Source organism: Pristis pectinata, chromosome 7, assembly GCF_009764475.1.
Source record: "Pristis pectinata isolate sPriPec2 chromosome 7, sPriPec2.1.pri, whole genome shotgun sequence".
Lineage (NCBI taxonomy): Eukaryota > Metazoa > Chordata > Chondrichthyes > Rhinopristiformes > Pristidae > Pristis > Pristis pectinata.
This window is the reverse complement of record NC_067411.1, coordinates 96,866,797-96,881,043: the sequence shown is the minus strand read 5'-3', so window position 1 is coordinate 96,881,043 and position 14,247 is coordinate 96,866,797. Positions and strand designations below refer to the sequence as shown.

General features: G+C 38.2%; 1 protein-coding gene across 1 annotated transcript in view; it reads left to right on the top strand.

Moving 5' to 3' along the window:
- Positions 1-14,247, top strand: part of adgrv1 (adhesion G protein-coupled receptor V1) — a 249,447-nt gene that overhangs the window by 69,263 nt on the left and 165,937 nt on the right. Inside the window, exons 18-24 of the mRNA XM_052020663.1 lie at positions 1,601-1,867; positions 2,593-2,719; positions 4,463-4,680; positions 5,546-6,289; positions 8,238-8,611; positions 10,268-10,438; positions 12,466-12,646. Coding sequence (XP_051876623.1) covers positions 1,601-1,867; positions 2,593-2,719; positions 4,463-4,680; positions 5,546-6,289; positions 8,238-8,611; positions 10,268-10,438; positions 12,466-12,646 — 2,082 coding nt within the window. The remainder of the gene's footprint in view (positions 1-1,600; positions 1,868-2,592; positions 2,720-4,462; positions 4,681-5,545; positions 6,290-8,237; positions 8,612-10,267; positions 10,439-12,465; positions 12,647-14,247) is intronic.

Sequence of the window (14,247 nt, the reverse complement as noted above, 5' to 3'; positions counted from 1 at the left end):
CTACCTCTTCATAAAGATTCCTACTGCTAAAACATACTTTCTGTCCAGAGCTCCACACAGCATGCTAACTGTAGCCTAACTGCTGTTTTATTCATGATTCCCCCTGTTCTTACATTCCATGTTTCAACCAATAAAGACAATTATCCCATATGCCTTCTTTGTGAACATGCACTCTCAGGATTCCTTTGTTCCTCTCCTTGCCTTACTACCCCACCACCTATGGTGTGTTCCTTTACTTTTTTGACCTTCCCCAACAAATTATCTCCCATTTATCTGGATGGATTTCCACTTTTTCCTCCTTTTGAACATCACTGAAGAAAGCTCCATTCAAAGACATTAAGAACAGTATAGATATTTTGAAAGATTATTGTCAGGAAAAGAACAATATATCATCCTTGTCATGTGAAGAGTTTGTTATTGCATTAGCTAAACCACAGTAATATCTGGTACAACTGATTCCGCACAGTTCTGCATACACGCAAGTTATCATCAATGTAAACTGTGTAGATTAAAAATGATCAGCTTGGTAGTGGATATTTTATCTGAATGAAGTGGGTCTCAAGTACACTGTGAGTGGTACACGTAGAATGACATTAATTAATGCATGGACACAGGTAAAATGCCAATAGACTTTCAGAATTTAAAGTTAGAAAACAATAATATAAAGATTGGAACTAAACTAAATAATAAAATTGGAATGTAATTTGATTGCATTATAATCATCATCAAATTGGACTTCTTTCTGATGGATTTGTTCTTCAAGGACCCAAACCTAATGGGAACTTAAACAAAGCTGAACAGCTCCTTTGACCTATTGGCAGTCCATAACAAACAAAGGCATTTGACAATGAAACAAACCCGTTTATATCATCATTTGAATTTGGATCTGTGTTTGAAAACCATTGTTCCTTGTCTTATTTGTAATCATCAAATCTCAATTCTGAAAGTTTCCTGTTGGTACTTGCAATAACAGTGGTGTTATTTCTAACTTTATGCCCAAACTTTCCTTTACCACATTTTAAAAAGCTCTGACAATGAGCTACAAGGTACATAAAATAACATCACAGGGGCAGTTTCACAAGACCATTCTTAATAATAATGAACATGGGCCAGAAAACACTAAGGCTCTGACATCTTCTGACTTGGCATGTAGGCTTGATTATCCAATCCGTGCTCATCATTAGTAAATCTTCTCTCTCCTATTACACCAAGCTAAATTGCTTCTGTACCACATTGCTACTTTGAGAAAACAGTATTGGAAATTACTGAAGTATAACAGGACTTTCCATTCTGACTAATTAGTGGATAATTACTCTTATTGAACACTTACTGGGTAGAAGTGGTGTTTTTTGAATACTATCTGGAATTTAGTCAGAATAGAAAGGAACACTGCACGTATTTGTTCTGCAATCATGAACAGTTATACTATATGTATCCACAGAATTGTTTTCTGCCATGTAGCACTTAAAGGCAAACTTTCATAATTTATATATCTGCATAAGATTCGCAAGTGCATTTACCTGATTTGAAATGTGTTTAATGTTCTTCCTGATGTATAATGTTGGTAAAACTGATCCTAGTCTGATTTGCTTAATTATAGAGCCAGTTGTTATTAGAGTCCAAGAAGGAAGTGTTGGCAACTTCACAGTTGTTAGAAATGGATCTGCAGATTTCGTAGCTGTTGTCGTCTACAATGTTGAAAGTGGAGGAGCCTCCCAAAGTGAAGGAGACTTTCATTCACTGACTGAAAATATGACGCTGGTATTTGAAGTTGGAGAAAAAGCTAAGACTATTTCTGTGATTACTAATGAAGATGACATTCCTGAAACAGATGAAATGTTCTACATTGTGTTACTTAATTCTACAGGTACTATAATTTGTTTTTCTTCAGCAGTAATTGGATGTTGTTGCATGCTTTGTCATTAGGACATCTGTTTCATTTTTTAAAATAAGCAAAGAATAAGAATGCCAACTGTACAAATGAGTTTAATTACATCAACTTTATTGGGAATAATATGGTTATGTTTCATATTTGTTTTAGTAGTAAAAGGTAACTGCAAATAGTAAATAGATCCACGATGAGCACTATTTTTCTGAAACAATTTTGTTATTTACACAATACCCGAAGAATTAACTATCTTGGTAAAAATAAAATGGATCGTTGAGCCACTTTTGACCCAGAAGGCATTAGTTAACCCATCCATTATTTAAAGAACATATATGAGAGTGTTCAGAGTGTTGGACACTTGATTCATTTTTGGAAAAGTAAAATGGGAATACAGAAGGATTAGATTTTTTGAAGAATTACTGTCTTCATCCAAACCTGTTTTATGATTTTAGGGGAACATTTCTGCTGGTTTCTTTTTGTGAAATTTTACATGTATCTGTTTATAAATGACTTATAATATTTAATTTATTGTTAAACCTCTTTTAAAGAAAACAGTTGTTGTTCTACATTTAGCGCACACAATAAGTGTGAAATACTTATTTTTAATGATATGTTTCAAAACACCATATGCATTGTGAAGAATTAAAATCTTACCTGCTGTTCTGAAAGGATATTGAGTACTGAGTTACATTTAATTGTCCTAGGGGATACAGTTGTTTATGAGCCTGTAAGGGCTACAGTTATTATTGAAGCAAATGATGATCCTAATGGAATCTTTTTGCTGGAACCTTTTGAAAAGGCAGTTTTTGAAGGAACGACCAACAATTTTATGTAAGTAATAAATTTTGTTTTTTTTTAAAGGTAAGGTCAAATTTCAAACAGGGTAAGTATGAAAGACAAGCATTTGGTAATGCAAGTATCTGTCCAGGAATGTGGTATACGCTTTGTGGATTATGGTGGCTATAAAAGTAAATGCTACGTCCTTGAACATTAGGATTTCTTTGCAATGCATGAGGACTTTTAACAGCCTTGTGTGAGCAACCAAGGTATGCTGCTTTTTTCTGCTGACTCTTCTTGGTAGTCTCTTTATCTAAGCGGTCCTTCCTTTGTTACATTTCTGTTGACAAAGACAAAGATATTGGAGTGCAGAGCTGATAGAGGCATTAGGTTCTGGTTCTCAAGATTGTGAACCCAGATCTTTGGAGTTCCACTATCAACAAAAGAATGTTGGGTTTGGATTGCAGACCAGAGAAGGCCATGGGGGCTATTGTTAAAAATCCAAGATGGGCAGCATGGATTTGTATGAAAGTCAATCTCTTCCTCAGTGCTGAAATCTTTTGGAAAGAGTTTGACACAGTGCAGTGTTCACTGGAGCATATAGTGCACCATAAAAATCTGGATCCATTTCTTCAAGTGGGGAGGGCCAGATCACATTGGATCCATAGACGTTACCAAGTTCTTTCCAAAGTCAGTGAACTGTTTAAGGAGAAGGATAGAAAGGAGCTTCCAGGACCTTTGGTAACAGTGATTTTCAGGAACTGGGGATCTAAGTGAGCTGCCAAGTTTGGTGTCTGCTTATTAGTGAATATTCAGAATTGGGACATAGCTTAAATGGGAAATTTTAGAGTCTAGTTTTATGATGTTGCCTCTTCTCAACTGATGATGACTCTTCTATTTTTCCCTGTTCAGATATTGGCTCATGTGGCTGTCATGATATAGGAGTAGTTTGCCTTTGGACCCTCAGACCAGTAATGAATTGGGGCTCCAAAGTTCTTAGATAATAACCACTTTTGTCCCATGAGGGTACAGGTGACCTCCATTCCCATCCCTCAACTATTGATTTGGAAATAGCAAAGAAAAGGCTCCAGATGTGGTAATAAACATTTGCTTTATGAGTATATTGTGGTTTGAACTGCAGAAATTTGAACATAGTTTGCTCTTTGTATTTTGTGTGTTGCTCTTTTTTTGAGATTGTTTGGAAATAATTTTTAACAGAAAGCTCTAGAGTTTAAGCCACCTTACACAACCATGGCCTCCTTAAGCAGAGTCTTTCTAAAAGGAAAGGTGGAAGTATAAGATTTCCCTGTTTGAAGCTATAGTAAGGTAGTTTTCAGAATCCTATCATTGGTGCCTGGTTGAGTGCAAAAAAATTCTGACTGCTTCAACCAGAAGTGATTTTTCAGACATTAGAAGCCTGTACTGTCAACTACTTCATGGTAACTTGCCTTCCTTTTTCTGTAGGTTTCATGAGCGTCAGGTTCAAATTGTGGTGTCGTAGAATTTTTGGGGCAGCGATGTCTGCCCTCGTTGCCAGGCATTATCATTAAATAAGTAATTTTTCCACAAACTGCTAATTCAGAAGGAAGGAATTCTTGAAATGTGATTTATGTTCTATATTCCTGTCCTCGTGGCAGAATTATATCACTATTAAGTGAAAAGATGTCACAATTCAGGACTTTTTTTATCCATTTTATTCCACAAATATGTTATCACTGAAGTAACGTACACCAGCCCAAAGCATAAAGTGAATTACTTTAAGCAATTTTTTTTTGTTATTCCTTTGTTTACTGACAGGATTATGAGACAGCGAGGAATATTTGGAAATGTCTCTGTTTCATGGCAGCTGTTTTTCAATGATACCTTATTGGAACCTGGGCAGGAGTTTTCCGAAACATCTGGTGTTGTGCTCTTCACTACTGGAGAACTAGCCTCTCCTATAGCTCTCCATGCACTTCCCGACGGAATTCCAGAGTTCAATGAAACTTATGTTCTAAGGTTGATCAATGTTTCAGGTATGTGCTTGAGGCAAGGCACGTTGAATGATATTCTACATTTTATATTGCAAAAATATTGTAGTATTCCCTTATAGCTATATTATTATAACCTGAATTTACAGTTATTATTGACAGTTGTTTAAAAGAGCTTTTTCAATATGTATCAATATTCTACATTCTTGGGGATTCTGGGATCTTTCATTGAACAGGAAAAGCAGAAGTAGTTTTTAGAAACTGCATTCTTGAAATGACTGGTACAATATTTTGTTAAAAACATTCGCATCAAATTCTTATTTTGTAATTTCATTGAGATCATTTAAATTTAAATCATTGAGATCATTCTCCACTGAAGAAAAATTAATAAGAATTTCCATATTTCTTCACAACATGGTAGGAGGCCATTTGGTCATTTTAGTCAATGCTGGTTTAGCAAACAATCCCATTGCCCATTAACGTTTTTCCCTTTAATCTATTCTTCCCACGTTCCCATCAACTCCACCCACACACTGGAGGCAATTTGTAGTAACCAATTAACCTACCAACCCCTAGGTTCTCGAGATGTGAGAATAAACTAGGTACCCTGGGATAACCCAGGGTTTGCAGGGAGATTGTGCAAACTCCATGAATTCTTTAAGTGTATGTGCAATAATATTGCAGACAGATTTACAATGCATGAAACTCCAGCTTGCATGTGGACTTTCAGTGGCCCCTCTGAACACATTTTACATTTATGTGTGACTCTTATTTACATTAGATATACTGTCTATACTTTAAGTTACATTCATTGTTATAAAATGAGGAAATATAACGTTATTAGAAATTGATAAAAATGTCCAGTTGAATCATTCCGCAAAGACTTATTAACTTTTCTCTAACTTCATAGGAGGGACTCCTGGCTCTGGCGGTCAGTTATCAAATAAGAGCTTAAGTGTCAATGTTGTGATTCCACTCAATGATGATCCTTTTGGAGTTTTCGTTCTGGATGCAGAAAGCCAAGACAGGGAAGTTGCAGAGGATGTGCTTTCAGTTGAGGATATGTCGTACATTACAAACTTTACCATTCTACGACAAAAAGGCATATTTGGAGATGTTCGACTTGGATGGGAGATACTGTCCAATGCATTTAGATATGAACTGCCTGAAATGATAGACTTTATACTGGTTGGAACATTTTCCAGTTCTGTTGAATTACGTCCTCACGCCAGAAGACGTCACACGGGTACAGATGTCCTGTACTTCAGTGGGGCAGAGGGTGTTTATGGAACTGTTAACCCAGAATATCATTCATGGATGAATAACACAATTCCAAATTTTACGTTATCTGTTTGGGTGATACCTAATCCCAACACCAATGGGTTTATCATATCGAAAGCAAATGACAATGGCACCATTTATTATGCTATGAAGTTGATGACTAATGAATCCTCTGTCTCAGTCATGTTATGCTATAACTTGTTGAGCTCAAATATTACCCATGTTGCCACAGTAACAGCATTAAAATATATGGATGAAAATACTTGGATACACATTATAATTGTGGTGGCTGATAGAATAATCGAATTTTATTTGGATGGGATTCTACTTCCTGATGGCATTAAGAATCTCAAAGGTGAAACAATTGCAGATGGTAAGTGGTAAAAGCAAACCATTGTGTAGAATCCGATGGTACATTTGTGCTACTGGCACTAGTTCTTGCCAGCAAATAGTTTAACAGAGTGAATGCTGTTGCTGGCAGGGTCAGGAGTTCTTTATTGAAAAAAAAGGTTTTGGATGTAACCTTCAGTGATTGTCATACTTCTGTCATGATTTAAATACAGCTGTGTTATTTGCTCTTTGATGATTGAGTAGGAAAAGTGATCACACCCATTGTATACTACTGGCCAAGTACGTTTAGAACTGTAAACTCATCTAGGACCTTTGGTAGTTCTGAGGAACAAAAGGACCTTGGTGTATACATCAAGAATCACTGAAGGCAGCGGTAAATACAGATAAGGTGATTAAGAGGGCATATGGGGTTCTTGACTTCATTAGCAGGGTCATAAAACATCAGAGAAAGGAGATTATGGTAGAATTATATAAAACACTGGTTTGGCCACAGCTAGAGTACCGTGTGCAGTTCTGGTTGCCACAGTACAGGAAGGATATGATGGCATTGGAGAGAGTGAAGAGGAGATTCATCAGGAGGTGGCCTGGAGTGGAGATTTCCAATTATGAGGAGAGACTGGATAGGCTGGGTTTGTTTTTCTTGGGAGGCTGACTGGGGACCCAGTTACAAAGGCCATGTATAACAGAGGTATCTATTCACCAGAGGGTACAATTTTAAATTAAAGGTGGGTGATTTAGAGAGGATTTAGGGAAGAATTTTTTACCCAGAGGGTGATTGAAATCTGGACTGCAACAAAAAATTTCATGACAAATAAGTCAGAGATAATAAACCTGGTTCTGAGGATGTGGTAGAAGCAGGTACTCTTCAAGCTCTTAATAAATATTTTGACGGGAATTTAAAATGCTGTGGCAAAGAAGGCTACTAGTTAACTGCTACTAGTTAAATGGGATTAGTATAGGTGAATACTTAATATTCAGTAGGGACATGGGGAGTCAAAGGGCATGTTTCCATGGTGGATGTCTCTGTGACTTAAGAACATAGAACATAGAACACTACAGCACAGTACAGGCCTTCGGCCCACAATGTTGTGCTGACATTTTATCCTGCGCTCAGATCTATCTAACCCTTCCCTCCCACATAGCCCCCTATTTTTCTATCATTCATGTGTCTATCTAAGAGTCTCTTAAATGTCCCTAATGTATCTGCCCCCACAACCTCTGCTGGCAGTGCGTTCCACGCACCCACCACTCTCCGTGTAAAAAAAAAACTTACCCCTGACATCCCCCTTATACCTTCCTCCAATCACCTTAAAATGATGTCCCCTCGGTTAACATTAATGAACAGAATCTTGACAGTGTTATTTTAAAATTTGTTTCTCGATAGTTTTATGTTGAGTTGTAAAAACTGTAAATCCAAACTTTTGTGAGGTGAAAGCATTGCCAAGGCTTATTTTGCCTTGAGTTTAGAAGATTGCAAAGGGCTTGACAGAGTAGGTGGTGGGAGGATGCTACCCTGAGGTGAGAATCTAGAAATGGGGGCATAATCTCATGATAAAGGGTTGACCACTTAAGGCAGAGATGAGGAAGAAGTCCTTTCCTTGAGCTGAGTATATTTAAGACTGAGATGAATAAGTAGATTTTTGAGTTATGGCAATCAACAGCAAAATGAAGTTGAGGCCAAAGATCAAAACAGCCATGATCTCAGTGAATGCCCAGACAGGCTTGAAGCACTACTGCTATTTGGTTTTAAGTTATCTTACAGTAACTCATTGAACAATTCCTAATTTTTGTGGTACGGCATATTATTTAATTCACATTAAGCTTTCTGTACCATCATTCACATTGTGTTTCATATATTATATTTATGCATCAATATCATAAAAGAGAATTATATTTTGGATGAAAATTGCAATAATATTTAAAAAACAGTTTTATCTTAACTTATTTGAAATAATATTATGCATCTCCAGGGCTTGGTTTTCTAACTGTTGGGGCAAATACCGATGGGCAGAACAGGTTCACGGGGCTAATGCAAGATGTGAGAATGTATGTTTGCAAGCTGAACCGAGAAGAAATCCATGAAATCCATGCCACTCCGGCCAAGGCTGACCTGCACCCAATATCTGGATACCTGGAGTACAGGGCAGGAGAGAAAAAGAAGTCATTTATTGTTGCTGCAAGAGATGACTCTGAAGAGGAAGGGGAGGAATCTTTCACCTTAAGACTGACGAGCGTGCATGGTGGAGCCAGAATTTCACAGGATAATGCCACAGCCAGACTGCGAATACAAAAAAGTGACAATGCCAATGGATTGTTTGGTTTCACTGGGACCTGCATTCCACAGGTGAAATGTGTATTTTCACACTGTATATGAGGTTAACAGGCAAGTTTCTACATGTAAGATTTTAGTCTAGTTTCATGAAATTTGGGGTCCTTTATATTTGGAACTGTGGACATGAAACTCTGTAGCCTGGAAGAGACTCTTTTGGCCTTTATATCTGTCAGTCTCACCTGCTGCAGCAGTCCAAATCTCTTCCCACTGGTGACCCTCACCACTAAGTCTTAAGGTACAAATACTTATCCATTTTTTCCGTGAAGTTCATTGCTTCAGATACCCTGTCACAATGTGTTCCATGTTCCAGCAATTTCTCCCAATCTATGTTTAGATATGCAGTCACTGTCTGACAAACCATACTCTCCTTTTTCTCTTTGAAGATCTTTCATAACTTTTTCAATGGATAAAATTATTTGTATTCATACCCTGTAGCAGTTAAGTTTTTGAAGTCTTAAATATCCATGTTCAGTTATTCCAGCAATCGTTTTTGTCAGTATATGCTTCATTTCTTGTTTTTCCTCTCAGAGTATGTTACTTCATAATAGATTTCATCCGTCCCCTTTAACTTTTTCAGCTAACCTTCTGTATCGTAGTGGACTATTTTATATCTTGTTGTTTGCAAATCCTGTGCTGAGAAATTTCAAGTGCTCAACTCCAAAATTATGAATGTATGTGGCAAACAAAAGTAGACAAAGGATGAGTACAATGCCCACTTTTCAATTCAAGTAACACCTATTAAACAATTTATTTAATGTTCATAAATTACCTTTCCAACTATGTTGCAGTCTTTCTTGAAAGTAAACATCTGAATTGTTGAAACAAATCACCCGTGAGTGGAAATTGTAAGCCTTTTTTCGAAAAAAAAATCTAAATTTGTTTCATCCAATCTTTTCACTTCACAGATGCAATCAATTTCTGATCAAAAATTATATTAAAATTGTTCTATGTAACTTATCATTAATACACATGCCTAGAATTTCCTGGAAGCAGCAAGCCAACTGTGTTTGCTCACCTGCTAAACATTCACTTATTCAAGTAGATCCCTTGGCAGAAACTTCCTGAATGTATTAGTTTGGATCTGATCAGTGAGGTCCTGTCCAGTGCACAGCATTCCAATCATGTCCCACAGAATGCTTTGATGGACAGTTAAGCCACTCTTCCAAGTTTAATTGGCTGTGTCCAACATTCACATTCAAATATGATTCAAAATAAAATATATTATTAATTTTTAAGCAAAACTAAATGAATTAGAATGTATTAACAATTAAACTTTAACTTGATCAAAGTACGTAACTTGCCTATCTCTCTTACAGCTGTTGCTTTCCATTGAAATGGCTGGAGTCACTGACCCGGCCAGCTTCCCCAGTGTAACACTTGGTGCTCCACCAGTGGGCTAAGTAAGAAGTCCAATGTCAGAGCACAGGGGGACTGAGGACTGCCTGGAATTTGTTGACTTATCTTCTCATGCAGAGTTAATATGGGATTCCCCAGTTTCCTGATAGCTATGTGGGGATATGCTGGTGCCTCTCAGGAAAATTGGATCCACTATCCCTTGCAGCACTTAGTATTTTGATCTGGGTTCCAAACGCCTTACAGTATTGCTTTTTGTTTTGTGGGGCCCTTTTGTGCAGTTTACCAGCAAATCTTTCTTTTGTTTTCTTGCAGACAGCCAGTGAAGGATCTACAATATCATGTGTTGTAGAAAGAACAAGAGGAGCCTTGGCCTATGTCTTTGTGAATTATAATATCACACAGGTTGAATTTGACAGCAGCAATATTAGTGATTTTGTCAGCTCCACTGGTACCATCACCTTTGCTCCCCAGCAAAACTCTGAGGTGAAAAGAAAACTAAACACCAAAGAAAGTTAAATTCTGGGGTGTACAGCAATTTTAAGCACTACCAGATGGTGCCATATAACTGTGGGCTTTAGTTTTTAACATCATGCTATCATATATCTTGAATTTATGATTTCAAATGCATTTGTGTTGTTGGCAAATTCAACGATAGATCAGAGAGGCTTCAGGGCAGTTTTCAGGTAGCACATGAAAAGAACGTGAAGTTTGTAGAGTGGCAGCTCTCCTTGCTCGTTTGTACTGGATTGATGCATGGGCTCCACAAACATACCATTAGAAAGCTGTGGTGACCAGGCTGTGTAGGTCACTGGTTATGTGAAGGCAGGAAATGGAATTCCTATGGAGGATGAGTAAATATCCTAGTGACCTGTCTTGACTAGAATTGAGATAGAGATTTCTTTTTGGTAAATTGGTTTATTATTGTCACATGTACTGAGGTACAGTGAAAACATGTCTAGCATACTGTTCATAAAGATCAATTCATTACACAGTGCATTGAGGTAGTAAGAGGTAAAACAATAACAGAATGCAGAATAAAGTGTTACAGTTACAGAGAAAGTGCAGTGCAGGTAGACAATAAGGTGCAAAGTCATAACGAGGTAGATTGTGAGGTCAAGAGTCCATTTTATTTGTGCTAGGGAACCATTCAATAGTCTTATAACAGTGGGATAGAAGCTGTCCTTGAGCCTGGTGGTACATGCTTTCAGGCTTTTGTATCTCCTGCCTGTTGCGAGAGGGGAGAAGAGAGAATGTCCGGGGTGAGTGGGGTCTTTGATTATGTTAGCTGCTTTACCGAGGCAGGGAGAAGTGTAGACAGAGTCCATGGAGGGGAGGCTGGTTTCCGTGATGTGCTGAGCTGTGTCCACAAATCTGCAGTTTTTTGCAGTTACGGGCAGAGCAGTTGCCTTACCAAGTCGTGATGCATCCGGATAGGATGCTTTCTATGGCACATTGATAACATTTGGTGAGGGTCAAAGGGGATGTGTGAGAAGGCTAAGAGGTACAGATATGAGTAAAAACTGAAAATGCTGGAAATACTCAACAGGTCAGGTCACGTCTGTGGGAAGAGAAACAGGGTCAATGTTTCAGGTCAAAGACCCTTTATCAGAACAGTTCTGACAAAGGTTCTTCGACACGAAATGTTGACTCTGTTTTTCTTCCCACAGATGCAGCCTGACCTGCTGTGTACTTACAGAATTTTCAGTTTTTATTTTTGATTCCTTGTATCTGCAGTTTTTTTGATTTTCTGATATTTTCTGAGTGTCCACCAGGGAGCTGCTTTAAAGATTGCTGGTAATGCCTTTCAACATCTGGTCACAGTAAAAAATCACATGATTAATTGGTTGAAGTGTACATGCCACAGCTCTGTCTAATGATAGCAAAAAAATTACTATGGGTTTCTACTATTGGGGCATAATTCATTAGGGGAGTCAAGAAAATTAATATTATTAAACCAAAGATGAGTTTAAGTTGACAATAAACTCAGAAAATTTCTCTCTGACTTCCCAACTCAATCAAAGAGAGTTTAGGAGATCACAGTGAGTATTAAGATAATGATGATGAATCTACAGTTTCACTTGTTGTTTGAAATTCTCTCAGCGTTGGTGGAGGAAAAAGTATTTGCATAATTCTGAAATGAATCTTGAGTTAAGGTATGAAGAGAGTGGTTCTTCCTTTTAAAAAAATTAGTTTGCTTTCACTACCAAAAAGTGGAAGCATTTTATTTATTCAGGCATTTGTCCTTTCCCTTATTTCGTTCATGATTTACTGCATTTAGTGCAAATTCTCTTTGTTTCATTCACCTTGATTCATTAAAACTCTACATAATTAAAATGAGACAGATTTTGTCGTATAATATATTTCGAGCAAAAACACTAAATTAGTAAGAAATACTGCCTTTTTTAAAAGTTCTCAAAAAGTTGATGTTCAAAAGTAGTTGACTATTTATAACCATCTTATTTTTTTGTGGGGCATTGATCTTTGATTGTAATGCTTCTTCTCTCTTGAAGGTTTTGAATGTGCATGTTCTAGATGACAATTTACCTGAGCTTGCTGAGCACTTCATAATTTCCCTGGTTTCAGCAATATCCGGAGATGGGAAAATGGGCTCTACTCCAACTAGTGGGGCCAGTATAGACCCAGAGAAAGCAAGCACAGAAGTCGTAATAAAATCCAGTGATCATCCTTATGGTAATTATGTTAAAATGTTCATTGTACATGTTAAAGTAGTTGCCACAGAGCAGTTAATGATTAGATTGTATTGTGATGCTGACTCTTGATACAGGTCCCACCCAGCTTACAAACACCCCGTTTATTGGAATTAGTTTATTATTGTCACTTGTAGGATAGGATATCTTTATTAGTCACATGTACATCGAAACACACAGTGAAATACATCTTTTGCGTAGACCGTTCTGGGGGCAGCCCACAAGTGTCGCCAGGCTTCCGGCGCCAATATAGCATGCCCACAACTTCCTAACCCGTACGTCTTTTTGGAATGTGGGAGGAAACCAGAGCACTCGGAGGAAACCCACGTAGATACGGGGAGAGCGTACAAACTCCTTACAGGCAGCGGCGGGAATTGAACCTGGATCGCTGGCGCTGTAAAGTGTTACACTAACCACTACACTACTGTACAGTGAAAAACTTGTCTTTCATATCGTTCATACAGATCAATTCATTACACAGTGCATTGAGGTAGCACAAGGTAAAACAATACAGAATGTAGAATAAAGTGTTACAGTTACAGAGAAAGTGCAGTGCAGGTAGACAATAAGGTGCAAGGTCATAACGAGTTAGATTGTGAGGTCAAGAGTCCATCTTGTCACACTAGGAAACCATTCAGTTGTCTTATAACAGCAGGATAGAAGCTGTCCTTGAGCCTGGTGGCACGTACTTTCAGGCTTTTGTATCTTCTGCCTGATGGGAGAGGGGAGAAGAGGGAATGTCCCAGGTGGGTGGGGACTTTGATTATGCTGGCCTCTTTACCGAGGCAGCGAGAAGTATAGACAGAGTCCATGGAGGGGAGGCTTGTTTCCGTGATGTGCTGAGCTATTCATGTCCATACAAATGACCGATGGGAGATCAGTGTTGGCTGCTGCAGGGCTTCAGGCATTTTCTGCTGCCTGGTAACTCAGTTCCTATCCACATTTCTAACTTGTGAATTGTTAGGGTTATGGACAGTTCACAGGAACAGAACCCTGATGTAACCTGGGGAGGGCCTGTAATTGTTTGTTGGTGTGCTGTGCAACACTAAATTAATGCTAGCAATGCAACAAAGGTGGCACGGTAGCGTAGCGGTTAGCGTAACGCTAGTACAGCGCCAGCGACCCGGGTTCAATTCCAGCCGCTGTCTGTAAGGAGTTTGTACGTTCTCCCCGTGTCTGCGTGGGTTTCCTCCGGGTGCCCTGGTTTCCTCCCATGTTCCAAAGACATACAGGTTAGGAGCTGTGGGCATGCTATGTTGGAGCCAGAAGAGTGGCTGCCCCCAGAACATTCTCAAGTACGCAAAAAGATGTATTTCACTGTGTGTTTCGATGTACATGTGACTAATAAATAAATTTCTATCTTTCCAGGCAGCTTTGAGTTTTAAGGGAGCCTGTGGGGGAGTTGAAGATGCAGTCGGCCAAAATTTGCTTCAGCAAAGAAATCAAAAAGCATTTGCTGTTGGTTAAACCTGTCCTTCCATTCTTAAATATTTAATATTTTTGTGTGAGTAATCACTCTGGGCTTCAGTTGAGCAAACATAAACTGAGACCTGAATGTTCAAGGAAATTAACTATACTTTGTTT